General features: G+C 43.2%; 1 protein-coding gene across 4 annotated transcripts in view; it reads right to left on the bottom strand.

The window, feature by feature from the left end:
* The window catches only part of LOC135115977 (dual 3',5'-cyclic-AMP and -GMP phosphodiesterase 11A-like), a 143554-nt gene that overhangs the window by 10169 nt on the left and 105415 nt on the right, over nucleotides 1-27970 (bottom strand). For 2 of the 4 annotated variants that reach the window (XM_064033159.1, XM_064033160.1), the window contains exons 3-11: nucleotides 23979-26390; nucleotides 19895-20059; nucleotides 12320-12620; nucleotides 10609-10746; nucleotides 7567-7731; nucleotides 6940-7029; nucleotides 6577-6714; nucleotides 2648-3046; nucleotides 274-341 (exon numbers count right to left, since the gene is read on the bottom strand). In XM_064033159.1, the coding sequence (XP_063889229.1) occupies nucleotides 274-341; nucleotides 2648-3046; nucleotides 6577-6714; nucleotides 6940-7029; nucleotides 7567-7731; nucleotides 10609-10746; nucleotides 12320-12620; nucleotides 19895-20059; nucleotides 23979-24232 (1718 nt within the window). In that variant the 5' untranslated portion in view covers nucleotides 24233-26390. Of the gene's footprint in view, nucleotides 1-273; nucleotides 342-2647; nucleotides 3047-6576; nucleotides 6715-6939; nucleotides 7030-7566; nucleotides 7732-10608; nucleotides 10747-12319; nucleotides 13390-19894; nucleotides 20060-23978; nucleotides 26391-27970 lie in introns of those variants that run through there. The other 2 variants (XM_064033158.1, XM_064033161.1) reach the window with 2 other exon arrangements.

Below are 27970 nucleotides of genomic sequence, written 5' to 3'. Positions count from 1 at the left end.
ATTAAGAGCATGAGAAAATAAGGGAAGTTGCAAGAAGTCATCAGGCCTACACGTGGCAGTCCCTGTATAAAATGTACCTACTTATTTCCATCTATCACTGTTCATCACCACTATGCCTTGTAATTTTCATGCCGATTTCTGACTGTTACCCCCACTTGTTGCTATCACCATCACTACCCATCATCACCATCATGTCCTATCGTTTTCACACTCATTCACACCCATCATCACCACCAACACTCATCACCATCACCACCAGTCATCACCACTTACTTATCAGCACCTAGGCCAGTCACAGGACAGTTCAGCTCGAATATCTTGGAAAACTTGACATTCTGCTTCTGTGGGACAAGAGCCAGAACAATATATAGGTAAATTAGAAAACTGGTGGATGAATACATGAGGAAAGTATATTGCTGACTTTTTATCTTTCTCTTGTATTAATGACATGATTTTTTTAAAAGGAAGTTACAAATATAATGACAATTTCAAGAGAGAGAGAGAGAGAGAGAGAGAGAGAGAGAGAGAGAGAGAGAGAGAGAGAGAGAGAGAGAGAGAGAGAGAGAGAGAGAGAGAGAGAGAGAGAGAGAGAGAGAGAGAGAGAGAGAGAGAGAGAGAGAGAGAGAGAGAGAGAGAGAGAGAGAGAGAGAATTATATGAATCTTACAAAAGAGTAAAAAAAAAAAAAGAACTGGGAGGAGAGGGACTGGCCAGGGATATGGGAGGAGAAGGAGGGGGAGGAAGGGCATGGAGGCAAGGTAAAGTGGCAGTTGGGGACAACATATGACCGTAAGGATGGCTGGATAAGTGATAAGTGGAAGGGGATCTGAAACACTCAATCCATGCAGTAAGGAGGTAAGCATTGCCACAGACACAGCATACATGGATCAGCATATAACTTCAAGCACTGGCAGGCATGTTACTAATACATATACTATTAAATGTAAAGGATATCAGCATAACAAGAAGGAAACGAGGGAAAACACAGCGTACGTATCCCAGAACACGTAAGTTGATACCGGAATGAAACTAACATGAACACAGATTATTGAGAAATGTCTAATATGGTATAAGCTTGAGTGATAAAAATGCAAAATTGTGTGTGTGTGTGTGTGTGTGTGTGTGTGTGTGTGTGTGTGTGTGTGTGTGTGTGTGTGTGTGTGTGTGTGTGTGTGTGTGTGTGTGTGTGTGTGTGTGTGTGTGTGTGTGTCATTTTTTTTTTTTTTTTTTTTTTTATTACTTCAAGATTAACACTTTTCTATGCCATCAAAATAGCTCACCACTTTTCATTAATTTTCATCATACATTTCTTATACCAAGTTAGAGTTTTCCCAATACAAGTACACATTCCATTCCCACTCCCATTCCCATCTCATTCCACATGGACAGCAAACGGCAGTACACTCACAGACCAAGAAAACAAACACACATACGTACCTGAACCATTGGAGGACACAGCACCACAGCACCACAGCACCACAGCCACACAGCAGAACAAGAGCAGACAGGCTTAGAACAGTGTGGCAGAACATTGCAGAGAGAGAGAGAGAGAGAGAGAGAGAGAGAGAGAGAGAGAGAGGCTGAAGCGAGACACTGGACACAAGCTCACACCTTCTCCCGAAAGCCACACAAGGACAAGGACGGTTTTATTACATGTTTAAGCCTTTGATATTAGATTAAGTTAGTATTGGTCTAGGAAGCATCCTCAGCACTGCAAGGATGCAAAATATTAAGAGTGGGGTGAATGATTGAACAAAGAACAAACAACTAAGAAAGAGAACAACTAGAATCACACAAAATAAAAAGAACAAGAACAACGATGAAGGGAAAAGAACAAAAAATTAAGACCAAAACACACAATTACTGTATAGGCAAAACTAGTAAAATAACAAAAAATTGGGAGGAATGTACCTAGACACTTATTAAGAAATAAGGAGATACAATAATATGAGAGAAAGAGGAGGTAATGTTCCTGTGAAGAAGGGAAGGAGATGAAGGAGCCGAGGAAGGTGAAGGGGGCAAGGAGGGGGAGAGGAAACACTATAGCAGGCAGCAACTCCCATCCTCCTCCCTTCTGTCGCCCACAACCCAAAATACTTTACTCTTGGAAGCCTTCAAGCCACCAGCACATGGTATACTTCTAAATCTGACTAGTAGTGGTGATAATTACTGAAGTGAAATGAACTATAGAAAAACAAGGAGTTAACATGGTAAGGTTCTATTATATGTACTGATACTGATAAAGGTTATGACTTCAATTTTTTTTGTTCCTGCAGCACCTGAACAACCTTTATGCATTAAAATTTAGCTTCATTTCCCCAAGGAAACCGTGGCGCGTGGATGGAAGCTCCTGCCTATTGAGGTCAGGTCAGATGAGATCAGGTTAGATCGGGTCAACAGTAGATAGCATTAGGAAATCTTGAGTTAGGAAGGTGGACTGACCCTCCCCTCCCCTCCCTCCCGCACTGGGCCAGCAGGAGAGGGCAGGTGAGGTCAGGTTAGGTCAACAGAGTACATTACAATAGGAAATCTTGAGTTAGGAACGTAGACTGAGCCTCCCGTCCCTTCCCTCCCCTGCATGACTCTTCGCTACCTGCCCTCCCTGTCCCGCCCCTCGCCGCGACCCGCAAGACTGGTGGCCGCGTCACCTTGCCTGCTGACGAAGGTTCCAGCAGCCCTGCCGCAGCCTGGCGCCCCCCTGTTGACACGCTCTTGGCATCATTTGGCACTTTGGATGGGAGAGGCGGTGGTGGAGGCGGCAGCAGCGGGGGAGGCGCCGGTGGTTGCAGCAGCAGTAGTGGCGGTGGTGACAGAGGTGGTGGTGGTGGTGATGGCGGGTGGGTCCTGGTGTCTTTGGGTCTGCTGGCGCGTGTAGAGGCTTGAGTGGTGATCTTGTTGACTGTGGCGTAGGGAGGGGAGAGGGTGGTGTCCGCCTCACGCCTCACCACCACCCACCCCGGGCCTTCCTCCCCTGCTTCACTCCTTGCTCCTCTCACTCCTACTCCTCCTGTTCCTCCTACTACTCCTCCTCCTGGGTGCTCTCCCTCCTGCCAGGTATACAGTCACAACGTCTTACCTGTGGTGCACGTGTGTGTATGTGTGTGTGTGTGTGTGTGAGGTGTGGTGTGTGTACGTAAGGAAAACCATACATGTGCACTATTTTGATATAAAGTGCACCAAAAGTTTGTGCTTCATCATCCAGTAGACTTCCTTCACTACTACTACTACTACTACTACTACTACTACTACAACTACTACTACAACTACTACAAATACCTTCACTACAGCTAAGAAACTACTACTACTACTACTACTACTACCACTACTACTACTACTACTACTACTACTACTACCATCATCAAACCTACCACATTCACAACTGTAAAATATCTACTGCACCATCTCTTACACATTCAACTTGTGGTGAGAGGAGCATTCATCACATGCTAGAGTGGCAGCAGTGGTGACAGTGGTAGTGAAATTGGGGGAGGGGAAGGGAAACTCGATGGCAGAGGGGAAGTTGGTGGAGAGAAACTCATTGGGGGATGCAATGGGGAGGGATAAAGAGGGGAGAGAATCAACATGCTGGGAAAAAAAAAAGGGCGTGATTCAGACTCTTATCATTAATTTACGCTAAGACCCCACAAAGAAAAGCTGCAATATTCATGAGGGTTTCTGACCAAGGGAGAGGAGACAGGTGAGAGTGGCAGGTGAGGTAAAGGGATTAACGTGGGACAGTATTCCCTCGTGAGACACCTGCTGCTTGTTAATCGCTCCTTGACTACTTGACTACCGCTGCATTTGTGTGTGTGCCGTTAGCTTCTTTCCTTCATTCATCCTTTCCTTCAAGCGAGAACGTTTCCTTTCATTGCTTTCTGTTTAAGATTGTGAAGTAGCAAAGTAATCGTAGCTAATTTGTATTTAATCCTCACCTTGTTTTTCTTTTGTTTCTTATTTTCCATACAGTACGAGTTCTTGCAATTCTTCTTTTATTTTCTTTTTTGAAATCTACTTTTCTTTCCTTTCTGAAAGTTTTTTCTCTTTTTTTTATTTAAAGACAAGTAAATCTTTTATTCTTATTCTTATTATCATAGCTTTCTTACAGCCCTTTATATGATTCATGTTTTTGGCTTGCTAATATTGTCGTCTTTACTTAACGATTAATCTCAACTATAACGTAATTAATAACAAATGCACCTTGTTTCTTGTAAATTATTCTATCTATTTTTTTCCCTTAGAGACTGTGAGAAGATAAAATGTTGAGACAGTACATTTACAATCCCATATTCTGAAACACTTTGCTCTCTCACCACGACTATTTTCGAAGGCCACAGAGATGATTAGCCGGATTCTCAAGAGCGCTTCTCCTGTTAATAATATAAAAATCTTATTAATCTGCCACTAGAACCACAAAAACACCCTTAAAAATCCATATAACTTCAACTACAGCCTTTTGAAAGTAGTGGAGATGTGGCGCAGAGGTGTTTCACGATATGACCCTTAATCTGATGAACTGTTTAACGTACCCTTGCATCAGCACACAAAAGAGACACGAATGAATGTCTTAAAACGCAAAACACAGTTGCTGGAAATGAACAAAGGAGATTATGCGAGTTGCGAGAGGGAAAGAAAGAGAGGGAAAGAAAGAAAGGAGAGCATCGCAGTAAAATCATCACAAAATTCCGGCGTTTTATGATTTCCTGGCATATTTCTCTCGTGTTTATTGTCATTTGACGTCCGCGAGTTTGTTTCGTCTTGTTTCTATTTATATACGATAAAAAATAAATGGAACTTCACTCTGTATATTAAAAAAAATAGCGTATATGCTTTTGAATATTACAATTATGATTTATGTAACTTTTACGTGCGCAATTCCACTTATTATTATTATTATTATTATTATTATTATTATTATTATTATTATTATTATTATTATTATTATCATTATTATTATTACTATTGCCACTGTTATTCCTCTTCTTTTCATTATTGTTTATGTGCCACGATCATCATTTCCTGCCTCTTCCTCTCTCTTTCCCCTCTCCCTACCTCTCCTGACCCCTATTTTCCCTCCCCTCTCCCCTTGCTATCCTGTTCCCTTATTCCACCTTAACCCGTAAAATCTATCCCCTCTTTCCTTCCCCTCTCCCTTCCTCATTCATCCCATTCCCTCTTACTCTCCATTTCTCTCTCCCCCTCTGCGTGTTTCCTCTTTCCATTCCCTCTCACCACAACTGTTTCCTCTGTCCCCTCTTTTCCTCCCTCCCCACTCCCGGCCACCCCTCACTACACATACAATTCCAAAAACTTGTCCTAACATTGGCTGCTGCCTCTCAAACTTCCTTCCTCTCTTGGTTTGAGTAGAAGATGTACCCGTGGGTTACATAAGAACTCTCTCTCTCTCTCTCTCTCTCTCTCTCTCTCTCTCTCTCTCTCTCTCTCTCTCTCTCTCTCTCTCTCGTCTGTCTGTTTTTTTTTATTTAATTTCCTCTTTCTTGATTTAATTCTTGTGTTTTTTCCTCTTTTTCCTTTCATTACGTTTCCTTAACTCTCTCTCTCTCTCTCTCTCTCTCTCTCTCTCTCTCTCTCTCTCTCTCTCTCTCTCTCTCTCTCCTCTCTCTCTCTCTCTCTCTCTTTCTCTCTCTCTCTCTCTCTCTCTCTCTCTCTCTCTCTCTCTCTCTCTCTCTCTCTCTCTCTCCTCCTATCTGCATCGCGTCTGTCTCACTTCTCCTCTTCGTCTTCCCCTCATTCTTCCTCTCAGCTCCCCTTCACAGTTTTATTCTGACTTGCATCTCCCTCTCTCCTTTTTTCTCTCCGATCTTCCCTTCCTTCTCTCCTTCTCTCCCTTTGGACGCGTTTCTCTCCTCTATTTCCTATGCATTCCCTTTCCTTCGTCCTTGTCTTCTCCTGTCTTTCCTTTCTCCGCATCCTTCTTTTCCTCCCTGTTCTTTGAGTTTCATCTCTCGTTCTCTCTTTCTCTTTTTCTTTTTCCTCTATTCCTATTCGTACTTTCCTCCCTTCTCCCTGTCTTCTCTTTCTTTCCTTCTCCCTTTCTTTCGTCTCAATTCAGATTTCAAGATCGCCCTTCTTCCTCCTTCTCTCCCCTCCCAGTCTCACTCCACTCCCCCGTCTCTCCTAGCCTCCCCTCTCAGCTGCCCTCCCTCGTATCCCAGCCTCTATTTCACCCCTGCCTCACCCTTCAGTCACCCTGTCCCTCTCCTTTACCTCCCTGATACTCTTCCTAGCCTCTATCCTATCCTCCCTTACATCCCAGCCTCCCTTATCACACTTCCTTCTCCTCCCTCATCTCCCAGCCTCCCAACCATCCATGCCTCACCCTACCAACTCCCAATCCTATCTTCCCATTCCCAGAGTCCTCCATACAGTTCCCCTTACCTCACAGCTACCCTTTAATCCTCCCTATCACCCTCGCTCTTCCTCCAATCCCCTCCCAGCCACTTCTCCTTGCCTCCATCTTGTCCTTCACTTCTCAGCTTCACCTATTGTTTTCCCCGGTTCTTCCCTCCAGCTAGATCGCCCCCCTTCCAGCCACCTGCCCCCCCACACCATGCCTCACCTCGCTGCCGTCCTCCAGAAGCATCACAGCAGCACGCTCACACTTCAGGAGTCGCTGTGCCCTCTGCAGTGTCTTCAGTACCACGTTCTCCAGCGATGTCTGCTCCTCGAATAGGTCGTGCACCACCTCCAGCAGGCTCTGAAGGAGAATGAGTGAGTGAGAGCCTACCGCAGGAGACGCTGAAGGAGGGGGAGTGGTGGTGGTGGTGGTAAAAACAAAACAAAACATGATTTCTCTCCTTTCAAGTACCCACTGAGGTGCCAAAAAGTAATAGTCCTCATGTTTACTTCAAAGGAAGGTTAAAAGCAGCAACAGAAAACGGAGCGAGAAAACGTTCCAACCCAAACAATATGGGATACTTACCCTGTTTCTCTCATACTCCGCTTGTGAAGTCTCCATGAGCTGGGCATTCGTGATAGCAATGCCCACGAACTGAAGGTACGTCTGGAACATCTGGGCGGAGAAATGAGGGTAAAAGGTGAGGGGAAGGTAAAGGAAAGGTAAAGGGAAGGAGTTGGAGAGGTGATCTTTAGTTTTGTGATTCGCTTTCTCTCTCTCTCTCTCTCTCTCTCTCTCTCTCTCTCTCTCTCTCTCTCTCTCTCTCTCTCTCTCTCTCTCTCTCTCTCTCTCGCTCGCTGCCAATTAATTTGCTATGATTAAAGTTAATAAAACTTCCTCCCGCACTCATATTCCCTCTCTCTCTCTCTCTCTCTCTCTCTCTCTCTCTCTCTCTCTCTCTCTCTCTCTCTCTCTCTCTCTCTCTTGGTCCTCCAGTAGAATCCCACGCACTAATCTGTATATCTAACTAAATTCTCTTATTCTCTATCTGCCAATCAACCACTCTATCAATCTAACCATCTATTTACCTGTCTACCTGTCTATCCATTAATCTAACTATCTATCAGTCTACTTACCTATCTATCTGCCTACATACATACATTCATACATACCTATCAGTCTACCCCTTAATTCAACTATCCACCTCCCTACCTTCTCGTCCTTGATGCTGAAGGAGATCTGGTCGAAATGCACGTTCTTGTTCACCACCTGTGCCACTGCGATGATCTCGTCGAAGCAGTTCTTGACAGGCATGCACAGGAGCGAGTCAGTTCGGTACCCGGTAATCTTGTCTACTTCATCGTTGTATCGTGAGTCCTGAAACGGGGAGAGAAGGAGAGAGGGAAAGAGAGAGAGAGGAGTGAGTTAGTTTCATTATCCATCAGTCTCTTCCACCTCATCGTTGTGTCTCGAGTCCTGAGAGGGAGAGGGAGTGATAAAAGTTTGTATGGGGTTTAAAAGGCACGGAAGGTAGGTAGCTAGATGGAGGGGTGAGGTAAGAGGATAGCATGTGTGGCTCAGAATAGAAGAGTAACTGGTAAAGATGAGTGAAGGTTCGTGGGATGCTTTCGTCTTGTTGCTGATTCATAGATGCTCGTGATGATAAATGTTTGGAATAATTGACCAAAGGATGAGTAAACGAATAGATGAGGAAAGGGAAAGATGGGAAATGACTTATGTGAAGCTTAAAGTGAAGAGAAAATGCTGAAAAAAATATTAAATGTGGAGTCAGAAAAGGCAAGAGGATGAGAAAAGATGAAATGTTAAGCTTGAAAAAAGTGTTTGATGTAGTTATATAAAATTTGTGGAGGAAAAAAAGTTTGGTTGAGGTTACTGGAGACAAGATGTGTGTGTGTGCTTGTGTGTGTGTGTTTGTGTGTGTGTGTGTGCTTACAGTTACTAGGTACTTAACTACATCCACTTATCCACCCACCACACACTACCTACAGGCTCACCCTCCCACCCATCCACCCGTCTCCTACTCACTAATCCACCCTTATGATCATCTGCAAGAAAGTTATTGGTGAAAAAGAACAGATTTTGCAATTTCTACCCAGTTAATAGATTGCACTGTAGAACACGTAAAGATGTTTCACAGTGATTGGTAATTAGGGACAGGTGTACCAACTGGCAGTCAAAGGGTAAAACACCGATTATAAAGCTTTGTGACTTGTTTCTGATTGGCGCCACACACGCACACACACACACACACACACACACACACACAGAACGATGCAGCAACAATCAACAATACAAAAATAAATCAGTTCATGGTCAAGTTGTTTTCGTTCGTATTGCAGGAAAAGAAAAAGGAAAAGGTGTGTATATTTTTTTTATCAATACACTAGAGCTTTTATTTATACTTTCAATGAATTTTCTCATAGTTTCCCGTCAACATGTATTCGTCTCTCTTGTCCTTCCTTTTTTTCAGTCTTTTTATTTAATTTTTTTTATCTATATTTCATTCTATCACATGCCTCATACATAACAAAACTTTTCTATAACTTTTTTCTTACTTTTATGTCTGGATGGCTGTGTGTGTGTGTGTGTGTGTGTGTGTGTGTGTGTGTGTGTGTGTGTGTGTGTGTGTCCCTCCGTCTCTCTCTCTCTCTCTCTCTCTCTCTCTCTCTCTCTCTCTCTCTCTCTCTCTCTCTCTCTCTCTGCCCTGTCATTCATTACTTATTCACGCCTGGCATTCCTCAAGGGGCTAATTTGACGTAACATTTATTATTTTTTATCGTTTCAAGGCTCAATATATCAGCCTGTTTTTTCCTTTTCTTTCTTTCGTTTTCGTTCCCACTTCAGTCCGCGCCGCCAAAAAAGCAGCCCACTTTCCTACTTTACTTTCATGGCGACGTAAAGGTTGTAGTTTGGCCTGATGAGATACACACACACACACACACACACACACACACACGCAAAAAATATATATGGGGATTTCTTTTCTTTCTTTTTTTCTTTTCTTTTCTTTTCTTTTTTTGCAACGGGTATATATATATAGAAGGTGTGTGTGTGTGTGTGTGTGTGTGTGTGTGTGTGTGTCGTAATGCAGAAGGTCACGTATAAACACTTCATAACCCAAGTTTTCTCATCTAATTCTCTCTCTCTCTCTCTCTCTCTCTCTCTCTCTCTCTCTCTCTCTCTCTCTCTCTCTCCCAGGACAGACAAGTTGCGTGTCGCTCTCTTTAAACATCCAGGATACATAATAGTCGTGTTTCTGATATTTGCACGTCATTCCATCGCCCTGACGAACTAATTCCGGGTTATGATCCTGGTGGTTCTCCTGCCGCTCATTTACCGCACACACACACGCACGCAGGGAGGCACACACACCTTCACAGACGCACATAGACACACACAGATACACACATTCACAAAACTGCACATTTTAATCAAGTTCATGAGTGTGGTTTGCCGTTAGCACAGACAGATGGACAGACAGACATACACGTACGTACACACAAACATACACAGTACAAACATTCCATCAGGACTCGAAATAAACGCACATATAAAAATCCTAACTGTCTTTCTTTTTTTTTTTTTATCTTATTTCTTTCATTTTAATTTCTTTAATTCTCAGAGCGTGGTATTCCATCTCGTGTTACCTGTGAAGTGTGTAGGGGAGGTCACCTGAGCGCCCCCTGAGCTGCGGGAATGGCCAAGGACGCAGGTGGAATATTCATGGTCTGTTTGCAACTCTTTCACTTCCAACTTTTCCACTCTGGCAAGACAAGTGGTCAGGGGCAGTCGTGTGTCAAGCTGTGTGTGTGTGTGTGTGTGTGTGTGTGTATGCAGGTCTCTCTCTCTCTCTCTCTCTCTCTCTCTCTCTCTCTCTCTCTCTCTCTCTCTCTCTCTGGTAAAGTTTGTGGTACATTATTTACATGACCATCTCTCTCTCTCTCTCTCTCTCTCTCTCTCTCTCTCTCTCTCTCTCTCTCTCTCTCTCTCTCTCTCTCGTTCCATACACGACAAAACTTGTAATCCATTTTAAAAAGCAATTTAACCTCACCACCCACCCACCCACCCACACACACACACACACACACACACACACACACACACACACACACACACACACACACACACATCAACCCACCCTCCCAAACCAACACCCCACATCAGCCTATCCCAGTAATACCACGAAACCAACTGATATTTGACCTAACCTCACCAGACTCTACGTGGACTGACCTGGTATGCTGAGGTCAGGTTTACTGTGTCCCCAGTCTCCGCCACGTGGCCCAGGATGCCTTTACCCCAGGGGACCTCCATTGCGTTGTCCTCCGTGGTGGCTGGGTAGATGTTGGTGCCACTGTGAACGTCGAACACCTGTGGGAGGGAGAAATTGTCAGTAAGAGAGAGGGAGAGAGAGGGAGAGAGTGAGTGAGATTACAAGAGGGAGAAAGTAAAGAAAATCAGTACCAACTTCTAATTATTATTCACAACCTGTCTTTCTCTTTCGTCTTCAGTCTTTCCTCCACCACCACCATTACCACCACCACCAGCACCGCCATTACCGCCGCCAAGTGATTCAGGGAAAAGAAGCTTTGAGAGATTCCCATAAGACGCCACTAAACCTTTGAGGGTATTTTGGTGTTATCTGTTGCTTTTCTCACCTTTATGTATATATATCGAGAGTTTCTTTAATATTTTCCTGTCTGTAATTTTTATTCGTATATTTCTTCACATGCACGTGTATTGAGAGTTCCCCGGAAATTAATTTATTCTTAGATCTCAAGGAATTAGTTTATTTTACTCTATATCTGGAGCTAGTCAGATTTCTTTCGTATCTATAATATATGTTATTCTTTTTTTCCCCCATCTGAATAAAGAGTTAAGGAAAAACCCTTCTTGATTACTTTCCCAATGTTAAACTTATTTTTTACTTCAATATCTGCAAGTTCGTGGAAATTAATCTTCTCCCACTCGCTAATTCTGGAAACACACGGCATTTATTTAGAATTCTTAACGTATTATGTCATTTCTTTCATTTGTATATCCGAAGTTATGCAGAATTCCTCCCATTTCTAGTTTGTGCCAGCCTGTCCAACGCCGGTCGCTCTTCTTTTGTTCCCCGCTGTTGGCCAATACGCTCTGCTTAAAGCCATCGCCTCAGCCAAGGATGATGCAGAGCGTGTCTATTCTTAGTCGCCTCCTACCCGTCAGTCTGTACACTTTATTTGCCCCTCCAGTTATGACTGTGAAATACTGCAATGATAATACCCAGACTAGTTTATCTCCTACCCCCATTCTCTCTCTCTCTCTCTCTCTCTCTCTCTCTCTCTCTCTCTCTCTCTCTCTCTCTCTCTCTCTCTCTCTCTCTCTCTCTCTCTCTCTTATATACGAGTATATACTGCCTCTATGCGAAACCTTCCTTCCTCTCCTCTCCTTGTCCTCATTTCTTTCCTCTCCCTATCTCACTCACCCTCTCTCTTCTCATGTTCTCCCCTTTTCCCTCTCGCTGTTAACCTGACCTTGATTGCGTTGTCTTGTGAAGGCTCTTGTTGTTCAGTGAAGGTTGTTTTTACTCTCCTGCCACACACACACACACACACACACACACACACACACACACACACACGTGGATGCTTCTTTTTCACCGCTTCCTGTAACTTTTATTCATGTTCTTGTTATGGAAATTTCTGCGTTAGATTTCTCTCTCTCTCTCTCTCTCTCTCTCTCTCTCTCTCTCTCTCTCTCTCTCTCTCTCTCTCTCTCTCTCTTATTACTATAGAGTATTTATGTAGAAACCAACAAATTATGAACGCAAATTAATACAACTACTACTACTACTACTGCTACCTCCACCACCACCACCACCACAAACACCAAAAGCACCACCACTGACAAACACCAATGACATAACAGCAAAACCCTCATACACAGACACACTGGCACGTACCTTCGACACCAGAACCTTTTTCCCCGAGCTGGTGTTCTGCACGAGGAAGAGGGAGGCCCCGTCAGCACCCATGAGGAGCCTTAAATTCACTATAATCTTGTGCGTCAGGCTCTTGAGGTCGAGGTCGTTGGCGATGTCCTTCACAATATCCAAGAAGAAGTCCTTTTCGTCCGTGGATCTCAGCTTCTTCTTGTGGTCCAAGGTCGTGGACTCGAAGCGCGGTAAGCGGACCTTCGACTCAATCAGGAGACACAGCATGTAGTTTGAGGAAGGAGGGAGTGAGCTGTACTTTCTCATTGCCCTGTGGTGATGACGAAGAAGAGAAGGAGGAGGAGGCGTAGGAAGACCAGAAACAGGCATAGAACAAGTATCAAGAGTAAAAATGAAGAGAAAAGGGAAAAACAGGAAGTAAAAGAGAAGAGCGGAAGAAAATTGCAGTACGAGTTGAGATGAAAAGGAAAAGATGAAAGCAATAAAGAAAACAGGAATGAGAGAAAATGTGGAGAAACGGTAAGAAGAACAGAGGAGATAGGAAGAGAAGAACGTACAGGATTGAGAATTAATAGGAAGAAAGGAAGAATGATGAAGTAGACATAGGAGAAATAAACCAAGGAGAGTGAAAAGACGAGAAAGAAGAGGAAAGGGAGAAATTGAAGGTGAGTGAAAAGTGACGGAGAAGAAGAAGAAGAAGAGGAAAAAGACGTTGAAAATCATTGAAGAGAACGAAGAGAAAGAGAAGGTACAATAACAAAAATGTGAAGACGAAGAGGAGGAAAGGATAAATGAGGATAAGTGAAAATGATGGAGAAAGGAGGAGGAAGAAGAAAAGAAGAGAAATATGGTGAAAAAAGACAAGGACAACATGAAAACACAGGGAACCGAGTGGAAAACAAACCAAGATATAAGAGGAGGAGGAGGAGGAGGAGGAGGAGGAGGAGGAGGAGGAGGAGGAGGAGGAAGAGGAGGAGGGAAAAAAGAGTCAAGAAGGCAGTTCACAAAAGAAAACAGACAAGGAAACAAAATTGGAAAAAGGAAGGACAAACAACAATAAAAAAAAGAGAAAAATAGAGAAAAACGAAGATAAAGTGAGAGAGAGAGAGAGAGAGAGAGAGAGAGAGAGAGAGAGAGAGAGAGAGAGAGAGAGAGAGAGAGAGAGAGAGAGAGAGAGAGAGAGAGAGAGAGAATACCAATATATTAGTCTTCGTACAAAGCTTGACTCTAAACACTACACCAACCTTCAGTTCTCTCAAGGGTGCGACGATGCCAGGAAGAGAAGGAGGAGGAGGAGGAGGAGGAGGAGGAGGAGGAGGAGGAGGAGGAGGAGGAGAAGGAGGAGGAGGAGGAGGAGGAGGAGGATAAGAAGTCAAGTCAGAAAAGTGAGGCTTGAAATAACACGCTCTCCCTCTCTCTCTCTTTCTCTCTCACACACACACACACACACACACACACACCATCATCATTAACATCCTATTAAATAACACAAAAAAGGGTACACAATAATCCACCAATCAGAGGACAAACCGGGACACCCATCCACCAATGAGGAGCGAGGACATGAGGAGGACGACCAATGGTATCTTCAGTAAGTAAACTGTTCGCCGGACGCTCCCCTGTTCAGCCAATCACAGTGAGGGAAACGTTTGAGGGAAGTGTTATCTGATTGGCTGACGAGGGAGGCAATGGCGAACGTTTTTCTCCACTGAAGTCAAGAACAGGACAGCGTGGATCTGAAGAAAGGGTTATTATGTCCTTATGGCTCTTGGGCACCACCAGGACAAGGAGGAAGAGGAGAAGGAAGAGGAGAAGGAGGAGGAGGGGGAGGAAGAAGAAGAGGAGGAGGAGAAAGAGGAGGAGCAGGAGGAGGTTAAGGGAAGAAAAGATAAAGTAGAATCCACATAAGATATAAGGAAAAAAAGAAGAGGACTAAAGGTAGAAGTTAAGATTAGAGTAATAATATATGTGGAATGGGCTAAATAGAAAAAAAATTGGGGTAAATACGCGTAAGCCATTAACAATTAAACACCAGGTTGGAATGATCAACACAGACACGTAAGTAGTCGAGGTGGGGGCGCCAGCTGAGGAGCGACACAGTTCCGGAAGAAGTACTGACAATCACATTATCTGGCAAGAGAATGACAGAAGACAGAGAGAGCGAAGGAAGAGTTTTGGAGTCATATTCTCGTCACAATATTTCAGGTCAATATTCTCAAAAATTTCAGCATCTTTAGTGAAATTAATTTGGAGTTTTTAAGGATATTTCGTGATTGAAGTGATAGTTTAACAAGATTTTAGCACTATCAATAAGTAAAACACCCTTAAAAATTCAGCTAGTCATCTCAGTGGCCTTTGTAAATAGGCAAGCCAAGAACCCGAAGTGTTTAAAAATCCGGGCCTCAGTTTTGCCACCCGAGGACACGCGAGGAAGATATTAGTGCTACTGAATGCTTCTCTCCCAGCTAATTGGCCTACACGTTCCCGTCTTGGTTTGAATGTGCTGGGAATTCCTCAGGCCAGCCAACAGGTGAGCAGTAACACAAATATGTAGTGTTTTAGTTAATAAATTGATGAAGTGCGTTGATTTATCGTAGTGAAGAAAATTAAGTTACGTGAGTTTATGGTGATAGAAGACACAGAAGTCCACAGTGCAATGAATTAGTCAACTGAGTTAATTAACCGTAATTAACAAAAACAATACACTTAATTAATCTATAACATAAAATACCATTAAACTGAATGAATCCTTGATAAAAAAAAATGGTAAAAATGAAGTGATCGTTTTCAAAATTAGGCATTAAGCGGCATTTTCTTTTTAACAAACTCATAATTAACGTAACAACGGTGGGCGGCTCGTCGTTATTAATCAGATAGCAGATTTTCTCCCAGCGAGGCGAGTGATTCTGCGAGGTTGTTAATGAACTGGTAATGAGGCCGTGATGAGCTTCCCCTAACGAGCTTGTTGCTTGAATTCTTTCCTCGTGGTGACTCAAGCATAAGTAAGTAGGAGGAAAGTAAAGTAAAAAAAAAAAAGTTTAGTGTTGAAGTAGTAAGACTGATACTTATTGTTCTTGTCTTGTCTTCTCTGGCACACACACACACACACACACACACACACACACACACACACACACACACACACACACACACACACACACAGAGCCACTGCAATATATTGGTGGCAGCGGTAGGATTAACACACGCTGACACACATACACACACACACACACACACACACACACACACACACACACTTCCTCCCCCAACACATATAGCAGTCCAGTCCAGTCCAATACCGTCAATTTACTGTCCAGGTAGGAAACAATTAACAGGTACCAGCTATAAGTTCCAGATAAACAAGATTAATTAGAGCAGGTGAGGCAGGTGGGGTGCCAGAGGTGAGGTGGGGATCAAGGGGACATAAGAAGATGGGGAGACTATTCTTCATGCACTGGGTAGATTGTTCCTACCGTATACTCTGTCTTTTATTGGTTTACGTGGTTGTTAAGTCACGTGCTGCTGGAGTCTTTGTACCCACCCTCTGATGGAGACAAAAGTGGGTGAGTCCTTACAAGTGGGTGAATTCATCTCGTTGGGTTTGGTTTTTAGTTCACAAGTTGTTTTCTTTTTTAAGTCACGTTTATGCTGTTCCTGTCTTACTGTTTACTCCTTGTTTACTTTTTATGGGGGTTTTATTTATTATTTTGTAAGTGTTTGTGTTTAAGTGTGTGTGGGTGTGTGTGTGTGTGTGTGTGTGTGTGTGTAGGGGAGGATGGGCTGTGTAATCCCACCGCTGCCACCAATGTAATATACTCGTAGTGGCTGCATGTGTGTGTGTGTGTGTGTGTGTGTGTGTGTGTGTGTGTGTGTGTGGGCGGGTGGGTGGAGTCAGTGATGAGTCCAGCTTATAATTGGTGTGTGTGGCAAGTTAATAACAATGTAAATGTTGTGATGGGGCTGAAAATCAATATTACTCAACACAAAAATGTCCAGAAATCATATTAGCACCAATGACTGCAAATAGCATTACACCAATGGACACAAAATAATAATAAATCATCATTACACTTTTTTGCATTTAAATTCTTTCCCATTTTTGTCAATAACGGCTCAGTAACATCATAATTTTTTTCACTCGTAATTACTTTTCCATTTCATTCCCTGTTTTTTTCCATCATAATTATCATTCTTTCTATTTCTGTTCCCCTTTTACCCTTTTATTCTCCTTTATCATTATTTCCCTGTTTTATATATATATTTTTTTCTCACAACTTTTCATTGTTTGTAGTTTTTACTCCTCATCTCTTCTTTGTTCTGTTTCCTTTTCTTATTTTTCTCTCAAGCGAACAGAAATAAAAAGCCATGAAGACACTCCATAAAATCTCTCTCTCTCTCTCTCTCTCTCTCTCTCTCTCTCTCTCTCTCTCTCTCTCTCTCTCTCTCTCTCTCTCTCTCTCTCTCTCTCTCTAAAGTGCCATTAGTCCTTGGGGGGCACAGGAAACCAGGTGAGCACGTTAATTAATTAAAGTCCAGGTGTTATTTTCGCCCACACTCTTCGGGACGTTCCGAGATGGACAGGTGTTGGGTCAAGGTTGAGGTAGGTCAGCTGAGGTCAAGCCAAAGGTCATTATTAGAATGTTGTGGTTAGATTTACTGTTTTTCTTTTATTTATTTATTTTCTTTCTTGCAGTGGAATGTAATTTTGTTAAGTGTTCGTGTATTATTTATTTTGTTCGCGAAGGTATGTGTGTGTGTGTGTGTGTGTGTGTGTGTGTGTGTGTGTGTGTGTGTGTGTGTGTGTGTGTGTGTGTGTGTGTGTGTGTGTGTGTGTGTGTGTGTGTGTGTGTGTGTGTGTGTGTGTGTGTGTGTGTGTGTGTGTGTGTGTGTGTGTGTGTGTGCAACGTTGTGAACTCAAGAGTACTGAGCTCATTATGTAAGGGAAACGTGAGAGAGAGAGAGAGAGAGAGAGAGAGAGAGAGAGAGAGAGAGAGAGAGAGAGAGAGAGAGAGAGAGAGAGAATGTCAACCCAATCTGCAGCTTAAAGTGAGTGCGGCATACTATTCTCTCTCTCTCTCTCTCTCTCTCTCTCTCTCTCTCTCTCTCTCTCTCTCTCTCTCTCTCTCTCTCTCTCTCTCTCTCATAGACTCTAAATTCTCTCTTCTTTCATCGCTCTAAACCTGGATATATATTACCAAGTTTACCTTACAAAACTAAAATTAATCACAGGCCATTTAAATCTATGCTTGAAAACTCACTTAAGTCTTTTCCCTCCAGTGAGTGGCGGAGATTGAGTTTCCCCCTTCATACTTTATTCAACCCTCCAGCCTTCCCTTCGCGTCTCTAATTGGACAAATAAATAAAAATAAACAAGGAGAGGTCACAGAGTCCTCTTGGCCCAGTCGAGTTAAATATACTTGCTCCCTGCGACCTAATTTCATAAGTGTCTCGTCTCGCGTTATCTTATCCAATTTCTCTTTCTCTTCCTTCTCCATCTATGCTTGAAATCCTCTTAGTCTTTCTCTACACGTTCAGGATCTTCCCAGTCTCTCTTCTTCCACATCCATGATCTACCAATCTCTCTCCTTCCACCTTCAAGCTCTTCCCACTCTCTCTCATTCCACCTTCCCATTCTCCCTCTTCCACCAGGCGCAAGATCTCCCCAGTCTCTCCCATTCCTTCCCACGCCAACAGCTTTCAACAGCTCATCCGCTAACAGGTGGTAACAGACGTAAAATTTTTCCCTTCTTCTGCTTTGACATACGTTTTCTGTTCCCGCCGCTTTTCACAGGGACTTAAACTCTCTCAAAAGGAGCATCAGTGTGGCGGCGACTCTAAGCTTCTGGAAATGAACCTGGCTTTTTTTTTTTCAGCTCTGAATGTTCTTACTTTTTCGTTTTCGTTTTCGTTTTTTTTTTTTCTGACTTAACGTGGAAATTAATTCGAGTTTTTCTCTCTTTTTTTTTTTTGTCTGTTTTTCTATGTAAGGTCTTTAGTTGTTAATTAGTGGCATATATGTATGTATAAAACTAATTTTCTTTATGATGTACTGTGTTGTGCAAGATTCATCACCAGTGTTGAGTTCAGAGGAGTATTTGAACTGTGTGTTTTATAGTGAATACGGCGCGCGTGGTGGTTTCCTTGCCTTTATTTCAGTCCTCAGTGTTTATGGTATAGAAATATTGTAACCTTCTTCACCTGCACTTGTTGTAATGTATTAAACTTATTCCTGCTGCTATATTATATTCAAACTATTTCATTCATACCGTCTAGTGTTTCTTCATCAAACGTGGTAGCTTTCCTTACCTCTACTTCAGTTCTTAGTTCATACAGTAGAGAAATATTGTAACCTTCTTCAATCTCACTTGTTTTACTGCACTAGACTCGTCCCCGTTGCTGTATTAGAATATTTTAACTTCCTTTCATTCACACTACGCCGCCTTTTTGTATTGAAAAATTACGTGTTAGCTTTTCTGGCCTTCATTTCAGCTTTCAAATTCTCTAGTGCATGAATATTCTAGCATTTTACACTTTCATTCGTATTGTAATAAGATTCGTTTCCGCTGATGAATGAGAATATCTTAAGTATTTCATTCTGACGGTCTAGTGTTTAGTCAAAAATTACACGTGGCAGCTTCCTCAGCCTCTATTTCACCCTCTAGTTTCTATAGAACACGAATATCTTAACCGTTTCACTGTTTATTCATATTACCTCGACCCTCGTGATGAAAAATGAGAGGCAATTACTTCCCTTCCATTTTTAGTCTCCAGCGTTGTATTTCAGGAAAATTTTAATCTTTTTGACCTTTCATTTACACAACGCGATCTGCCATAGTGAAAAAAATGAGTTATTATTCGTATTCTTTCATTTCTCAGGCTGACTATAAGAGAAATTTCTATTATATACATATTTTCATTCATATTAGTCTGTATTTTTGTCTATGAGTAAATTATCTGAGTAGTTTCCTTCCACTTTTCTGCCACAATGAAAACACGATTATAGAAAATGCGATGTTATTCGTATTCCTTCATTTCTCAGGCTGGCCATAAGAGAAATTTTAATCATATCCATATTTTAATTCATATTAGTCTGCATTTTTGTCCCTAAGTAAATTATCTGAGCAGTTTCTTTTCAGTTCTCTGCTACAGTGAAAATTCTGACTCTGTAACTCTTTCACCTGCTTTCTATTCCTCCCATTTTCTGTCTATTTTCAGCCTCTCCGTCCATTGCCGGTTGTATATGAATAATAAAAGAGGTTAATGATAATAAGTGTCATGCCATTTTCATCCATTACTTCACTTCAGCCACAAATTGAAACTTATGGTCGTAACCTCATTTCCAGCCACCCTTAAGTACGTCAGTCTCTCTCTCTCTCTCTCTCTCTCTCTCTCTCTCTCTCTCTCTCTCTCTCTCTCTCTCTCTCTCTCTCTCTGCAAAACAATTTCATCCCATTTCCTCGTAGGTAGGAATTCAAACACTGTACATAACTCTCTCTCTCTCTCTCTCTCTCTCTCTCTCTCTCTCTCTCTCTCTCTCTCTCTCTCTCTCTCTCTCTCTCTCTCTCTCTCTCTCTCTCTCCTCACCTGAAGCTGCTGCGCCGGGCCTCCGCTGCCGCAGACGCCGCCGAGGGCTCGTAGGTCCTAAACACAGACTTGCTCTTTGATTTGGCGAAGTTGTGGCGAAGGTACCGCTTGGAGTTCGCGCGGCGGGCTGAGAGGTCGTCATCTCCGGCGAAGGGCGATTCCAGCCTGTAGAAGTAGTAGTAGTAGTAGTAGTAGTAGTAGTAGTTACGGTAGATGTTCTTGTTTATAGCGGGAGAGTCGTAAGAAAAGCAGTAAAGTAGTTAGCACCGTAATTAGTCGAGATAAAAAAAGAAGAAAAGGTGGAGGAGGAGGCGGAAGAGGAGGAAGAGGAAAACTAGAGTAGAGAAAGGAGATAAAAGAAAAAGAGGACAATGAGGAATAGGAGCAATAAAAGGAAAATATAACATTAACAGAAGAAGGAAGAGCTAGAATAGAAGAAGGAGGGATTAGGAGGAAGAGGAGGAGGAGGAGAAGTGAATAACTGGAGGCAGGAGAGGTCAGGTTAATTAGTGAAGGTAGCGTGTGAACTCTTAACAAGGGAAGTATTCTACGGTGTAATTAGTGGAATATTCTACAATTCTTAAGAGACAGTCGCACCAGTCTCTCTCTCTCTCTCTCTCTCTCTCTCTCTCTCTCTCTCTCTCTCTCTCTCTCTCTCTCTCTCTCTCTCTCTCTCTCTCTCTCTCTCTCTCTCTTACGTTATGAGGTACGAATGAAAGGTAAGAGAGTACTGAGTGAGCGAGTGAGTGATTGAGTGAGTGAGTGAGTGAGTGAGTGAGAGAAACAAAAGAAGACGAGTCAGTTAATTAAAGATAGGAAAAAAAAAAGAGGGGGAACAATCAAGAGGATAAGGAAGAGAGTTAATGAAGGAGAAAGGGAGAGTGAGGAGGCGAGGGAGTGATGGAGTAGAGAGAGAGAGAGAGAGAGAGAGAGAGAGAGAGAGAGAGAGAGAGAGAGAGAGAGAGAGAGAGAGAGAGAGAGAGAGAGAGAGAGAGAGAAGAAATAATTAAAGTTAGTGATAAAAATGAGACCAAAAGTCATTATGTTATATTGCCGCTCATTCATCAAGCTCTCTCTCTCTCTCTCTCTCTCTCTCTCTCTCTCTCTCTCTCTCTCTCTCTCTCTCTCTCTCTCTCTCTCTCTCTCTCTCATTCATCAGTGTGATTCATTTCCACTTCTTAAATCAGGAGTGAAGAAGTGCCTGGAGGAGGAGGGGAGAGAAGGAGGAAGGGAGAGAGAAGTGAGAGAGAGAAAGAGAGGAATGAGGGGACAGTATGAACGGAGAAAAAGGAAAAGGAGAGAAAGGAATGTATTTGGAAAGGAGTGGTGTGGAAAAAGAAGAAAAGGGAGAGGAGGAAAAGGAAAGAAGGAAGGGAATATTAAAAAAAAAAAAAAAAGAACGAAAGAGTTAAAGAAAAACAAGAAAAGTGAAGGAAGGGAAGAAAAAAATGGAAGAAAAAGAGAAGGGAGAAAAGGGAGACAAAGAGAGGGAAGGGAAAGCAGAAAAAGAAAATACGAAGATAAAAAGGAGAACAGAAAGAAGAAAAAAAGAAAATAGAAAATTAAAGAGAAATTTTGAATCGGAAAAAAAATTAAGAACAACTTTGGAATATAAAAAAACTGAGAACATGTGAGGGAAGAGAGTGAGGGGAAAAGAGAGAGAGAGAGAGAGAGAGAGAGAGAGAGAAAGAAAGAGAGAGAGGGAAGGACGGGAGAGAGACAGAAGAGAAGAATGAGATACATTTTCGTCAAAGAGAAAGAGAAAAAGAGGCGCGGATGAAGTGTTTTGCAAATGAAAGAGGAAAGTGAGAGTAAGAGCGGTCTGGACAAAGTGAGGGGCAGCATAGGAGTGTAATGGAATGAGAGGCTGTAGTATCATTGCATAGAGAGGTCCCTTGAGGGTTTTCTGGGTCATGTGAGGGGGAAACAAAGCACAGAGGTGACGTGGCTGCGTGTCACGAGGGGAAGTGAGGGGAAGTGAGGGGAGCAAGAGAGGGGAGAGAAGAGCTGCCTGGTACTTTCTATAATAACACATGTTTTTGAGAGGGGAGAGCTGGGGAGGGAGGGGGAAACAGGTGGGAGGGGAGACAGAGGGAAGAGTGAGGGGGAAGAATGGAAATTGAATAGTAAATGGGTGAGAGGAAAGGGGCTGGGGATAGAGAATGGGGCAAACAAATGAGGAAGGGAAGAAGAAAGAGAGAAGAAAAGGGAAAAAGAGAGAAAAAAATGAAAGGTAGATGGAAGGAAGGAGAAAGAAGAAGAGGAAATGATGGGAAGGGAGGAAAAGGACAAGGAAGGAAACGAGAGAGGGAAAAGGAAGGAGAGAAGAAAAGGGAGTGAAGGATATGAGGAGAGAGGAGAAAAGAGGAGAAGAGAAGGGAGAAGAAATAAGTGAAAAGGAAGGGAGAGGAAAGGAAGGGCAAGGAAAGAGAGGGTGAAGAAAGGAAATAAGGGGAAGGAAGAAAAAAAGGGAGAATATCATGAAGGAAAGAAAAGAAAGGGAAGGGAAAGAAGGGAGGAAAGGAGAGAATGGGAAGAGAGGAAATGAAAATGCTCCCTTGAATCTCACATTATCTCCACACCCTTAAATGGGAAACATAAATTCTAGTGATGGGGGAGCAGCGACCCCCTCCTTCCCCTCTTTATTCTTCCCCCTCTCTATTTCTTCCCTATTCCTCATCTTCGTATCCATATTTTTTATCTGTCTTTGTTTTGTCTTTCGTCTTCTGTTCTCTCTCTCTCTCTCTCTCTCTCTCTCTCTCTCTCTCTCTCTCTCTCTCTCTCTCTCTCTCTCTCTCTCTCTCTCTCTCTCTCTCTCTCTTCCTTCGTTTCTTTGTTATTTTGCTCTATTTCTCTTTCTCCTATACTGTGTTGGTGAGTTTATTTATTTTTTTTCTTCTTTGCATTTCCTCTTTTCTTGTCTTTCATTCCTTTTTGTCGTCCTATCTTTAATGAATTGGCTTTTGCATTTATGTCAGCTGTCTTTTTCTTTCTAACTTTCGCCTTGTCACTCCAAGTTTACTCTCTCTCTCTCTCTCTCTCTCTCTCTCTCTCTCTCTCTCTCTCTCTCTCTCTCTCTCTCTCTCTCTCTCTCTCTCTCTCTATGCAAGACAATTTTATCCTATCTTCTCGTTAATAAGAATTCCAACATTATACATAACTCTCTCTCTCTCTCTCTCTCTCTCTCTCTCTCTCTCTCTATGCAAGACAATTTTATCCTATCTCCTCGTTAATAAGAATTCCAACATTATACATAACTCTCTCTCTCTCTCTCTCTCTCTCTCTCTCTCTCTCTCTCTCTCTCTCTCTCTCTCTCTCTCTCTCGTAAGTTTTCCTCCTCCAAATTTCTCCATAAAATCAAGCAAGGGGGATTTGCATGCATGAATATTTACACTGCGAAAGAAATTACATCATTGACCTACTGATTTATTTATTTATTATTATTTGTCATTGTTTTTGGATACGCTGCTCTACTGTAAATATATATGAGATGAAAAAAAAAAGTTACTTAATTAATACAGGAGGAGATAAAAGAACGTAGTGGATGGAGACGAAAAATGATGCTGGAATATAAGAGAGAAAAATAAATAAAAAGGGTGCAAATGAAAAAGGTAGAAAAAGAAAGAGAGAGAGAGAGAGAAAAAAAAAAGGGAAAAGGACACTTGGGAAATAAAATTGAACTGATGAATAAACAAAATGCAAAATACAGGTAAATGAGCTAATAATGAAGAGAGAGAGAGAGAGAGAGAGAGAGAGAGAGAGAGAGAGAGAGAGAGAGAGAGAGAGAGAGAGAGAGAGAGAGAGAGAGAGAGAGAGAGAGAGAGAGAGAGAGATTCAGACAGAGAGATTCAGACAGAGAGAGATTCAGACAGAGAGAGATTCAGACAGAGAGATTCAGACAGAGAGATTCAGACAGAGATAACCAGAAAGAGAGATCCAGAGAAAGAGAAAGAGATCCAGGGAGAGATTTAGACAGAGACAGAGATTCAGAGACGATGAGAGACAGAGAGAGACAGATCCACAAACAGACACAGAGAGAGAGAAACACTGCGACAGCTCCTTCTATCCTTTCACTCTTACTCACCTGTCAATGGGCGAGGACGGGCTGTTACAAGGGCTTCCAGTGAGGCTTGCGGACCCCCGGCGACTGGAGGAGCCTTGGGTGACCGTGAGGAACCCGTGAGCCACCAGCCACTTGTTGACAGAGCTCAGTTCGGCTTTTCTCACGAAGTAATCGGCAGCAAGTTCTGGGTGAGCGTCCAGCCATCCTTCCACAGCCGCGAAGGTTAGGCCAGATCCAGCGCTCCCCTCCCCCACCGCTGCCTCAGTCCCCGGCATCGCGTAGAGGTCAGAGGTCAAAGGGATGTGAGGTTACGTGAGGGTAGGTTACTCTCCGGCATTGTTTGTGTTGTGATGTTTCGTTATTTTTATTATTTTCTGCTGTTCTTTGTCCTTTTTTGGGTAATTTTCTTTTTTTCGTCTATTTTTTTCTGTTTGATTTTTGTCTCTCTCTCTTTCTTCAGATTTTGTAATTTTCCACCTCTCTGTATTTATTTATGTTATTATGATGTAGTTTTCTCTCCTCAGTCTATTTTTTTCTGGTACCAGTTTTTTCTTTTTCTTCAGCGTGTCTCGTGCACTAACTTGGTAACACTGGCGTACTGTAGTCACTCGGCAAGGCTCGGTGGGTGTTCTGGGGGGCTTAAGGGCACGGCTCAGGGGTCCAGGGAAGGAAAAGGGGTGATGGGAACAGGGACAGGTGGGTTCTCGGCTCAATACTAACAACTCAAGTCTCTTCACTTAATACAGAAGACTTGTGGCCATGTAGTGTGTGTGTGTGTAGGTGTGTGTGTGTGTGTGTGTGTGTGTGTGTGTGTGTGTGTGTGTGTGTGTGTGTGTGTGTGTGTGTGTGTGTGTGTGTAAGTAGGTAGGTATGTGTGTACGTATATATGTATGTTTTGATATTTATACAGGTGTGGTAAGGTATGTACAGGTATCTCAGGTGTATAAAGGTAACCAGTTAGACTCCTCAGGTAGACCTCCAGACAACCCAGGTACAAAACACCTTTCTTTCAGCACATACTGGGAGACGACAGCAATAACAACGACAACAACGACTAGTGGAGGCTGACGACCACATGGCGGGTCGTTGGAGAGCAGGGAAGGAGTCCTCAAAGCTGCGGCGGGGCCCTTGGAAGATCGCCTCTCCGGGAAGTCATTTAGGAAATCCAGGTGATGGTGGTGGTGGTAGTGGTGGCGGTGGTGGTGATGGTGGCGGTGCTCTCTGCGAAGTGGTTGTCATCCGTGTGTAGATAAGACAGCATAGCGGGGAGATAAATGTCCTCTTTCCACTCTCTCCACCTTCTCCTCCTCCTCCTCCACCTGTTCCTTCTCTTTCTCCTTCTTTTCTTGTTTTTCTTGCTGTTTCTCCTTTTAGTGTTCCTTTGCACCTCTCATCTTCGTCTGCGTGTCTTCAATACTTGTCAATACGCCAGAGAGAGAGAGAGAGAGAGAGAGAGAGAGAGAGAGAGAGAGAGAGAGAGAGAGAGAGAGAGAGAGAGAGAGAGAGAGTCTTGTATACTCAGAATCTGGGAAGGAAACACAGATTTTCTTATTTCGCCACTAGTTCTTGCGAGTCAATCCGGCAAGAGAGAGAGACGAGAAAGTATGAAGACACACACACACACTCACACACACACACACGCGCGTGACCTTTAGGCTAAGGGGAAGGAAATATCCGTCTTGTTTCGCGGTGCAGTCAATTAGTAATGTTTCCGTCACAAAGTTATATTAAAAGAAAAAACCCGGGGCGATTCTTGGCTTGGCTCATGACTTTTCAACATGGCAGAAGAAAAAGAAAGAAAAAAAATATATTCACTGGTTCTGCTGCGGTGATTTCCTCTTCCACTTTGAGAAATCAGAAATAGAGATGCTGAAGACACTTATGAAGCCTTGCAGCACCACCTTTCTTCACTTCTCCGTGTCTCTCAGTACGTCAAATTGGGAATCACGGGAAGAATCAGCAACACTCAGCCGCTGCACATCCTTCAAATCATATATATTTTCCTGCAGAAGGCGGTGAAGGAGTGAGCGATTCCTCCCCCGTGTTCCACCTACAGTCACAAATTCTCCTTTTAAACAGAACAGAAAACAACAAAATTTTGCTTTTCTGAAGACCCCAACAGCTCTGTCTACCTCTCTACCTGTCCAATTCACCTCCAGTATCTTATTCCACAACCTTCTCCTGTCGCCACCAGTCTGTCTTCAGCCTTATGATAGACAGAATTCAACACGCATCATGGAGCTTGGTAGACTGAGAGAGATGGCTTGACCCGGCTTGAAGCACTTATCCAGGCTTACAGCAGGCTTTGTGGGGCTGATGCAGGCTTGGTAGGACTGATAGCTGAGGGTATACGAGGTCTTGGTGTGTCGGTGATAGGCAAGACAGGTGAGAGGTCTTCTGTTTGTCTGTCTCCTCGTCTCCTCGTCAGCCCTCCTGCCGAAGATACAGAATCATTAGTGTGCTTGAGTCTTGAATAGGAGAGAGAGAGAGAGAGAGAGAGAGAGAGAGAGAGAGAGAGAGAGAGAGAGAGAGAGAGAGAGAGAGAGAGAGAGAGAGAGAGAGAGAGAGAGCGGAAGAGAATTCATGTGTCATATATGTTATTAATGGCTTTAATAAGTCTCTCTCTCTCTCTCTCTCTCTCTCTCTCTCTCTCTCTCTCTCTCTCTCTCTCTCTCTCTCTCTCTCTCTCTCTCTCTCCCGACATACATACGCCCCCCACGACCTCTGGAGCAAGACTGGAGAATAAAAAAAAAAAAAATCTGAAGGACTACTTAAAGCACTGGTTTCTCCGTAATTGGCTGCCGAGACGCTTCCCCTCGACCAATGAAAAACCTGCCTTCTCCTCCGCCAATGAAAAGCGAGTCGTCGTCCTGAAGTTAACAGAAGCGTGGGAAAAGATAAGAATGAAAAGGAAGACGAGAGGAAATGACGGGGAAAAATGAAAGAAGGATGGAAATCAGCAAATAGAAGAGAGAGAGAGAGAGAGAGAGAGAGAGAGAGAGAGAGAGAGAGAGAGAGAGAGAGAGAGAGAGAGAGAGAGAGAGAGGGTGAGGGGGGAAAGGGTGAAAATTATATTGCCAACAAAGGAGAAATGAAACCAGAAGACAGACAAGTAGGAAAATGGAGGGAGGGTGGGAGGGAGAGGTAGGGGGGAGGGAGGGAGGGAGAAAATGAGTAAAGGAAAGAGGGTACAAAGGGAAGGAGAGAAGGGAGGGAGGGCTGGAGGGAGGGGAGGAAGGGGGGACATGGAGGGAACATTAGGGTAGGTCAATGAACCTGAGAGAAGGAGGGAGTGGAAAAAGGCCAAGAAAAGGAGGTAAGTCATGCAAGCTCTCTCTCTCTCTCTCTCTCTCTCTCTCTCTCTCTCTCTCTCTCTCTCTCTCTCTCTCTCTCTCTCTCTCTCTCTCTCTCTCTCTCTCTCTCTCTCTCTCTCTCTCTCTCTCACCATTTACTTCTTCTCCTTCTCTTCCTCCTCGTTGTCTTGCCAATATTATTAATGTATAGGTAAGATTAACATCCCCCTCACCTTCCTCTTTCCCTCCTTCAGAAAACTCTGAAGTAATGCATTCATTTCCTGCTTTCTTATTTATGGGTCAGATAACGCGGCTCGTGTTGTTGCCGCAAATTGCCTCGTTACGACCAGCACGTCTATTACTCCTTGTCCCTGCCAGTGTATTCCTCCCCCCTTTGTCAGTAAACACACATACACACACACACACACACGCATACACACTTCCGGTAGACAAATTACAGAGGGGCACGAGCTGGTAGTGTAGTGGTTAGTGTGATGGCCTGATAGCTGAAATTCTCTGGCTGTTTATGTATTTCCACCTTCCTGTGACTTATTTCCTGCCTGGTTCTGTATTTCCATCTTCCTATGATTTGAGTTTCCTTGACTGTCTTTTGTATTTCACTCTTCCTATGATTTTAATTTCTCTTCCTGCCTGCTTCTGTATTTCCACCTTCCTACTTATTCCCTGCCTGCTTCTGTATTTCCACCTTCCTATGGCTTA

The sequence above is a fragment of the Scylla paramamosain genome, chromosome 30 (assembly GCF_035594125.1).
Source record: "Scylla paramamosain isolate STU-SP2022 chromosome 30, ASM3559412v1, whole genome shotgun sequence".
Classification (NCBI taxonomy): Eukaryota; Metazoa; Arthropoda; class Malacostraca; order Decapoda; family Portunidae; genus Scylla; species Scylla paramamosain.
Note: the sequence above shows the minus strand (reverse complement) of the source record. Positions and strands in the feature narration are given on the sequence as shown.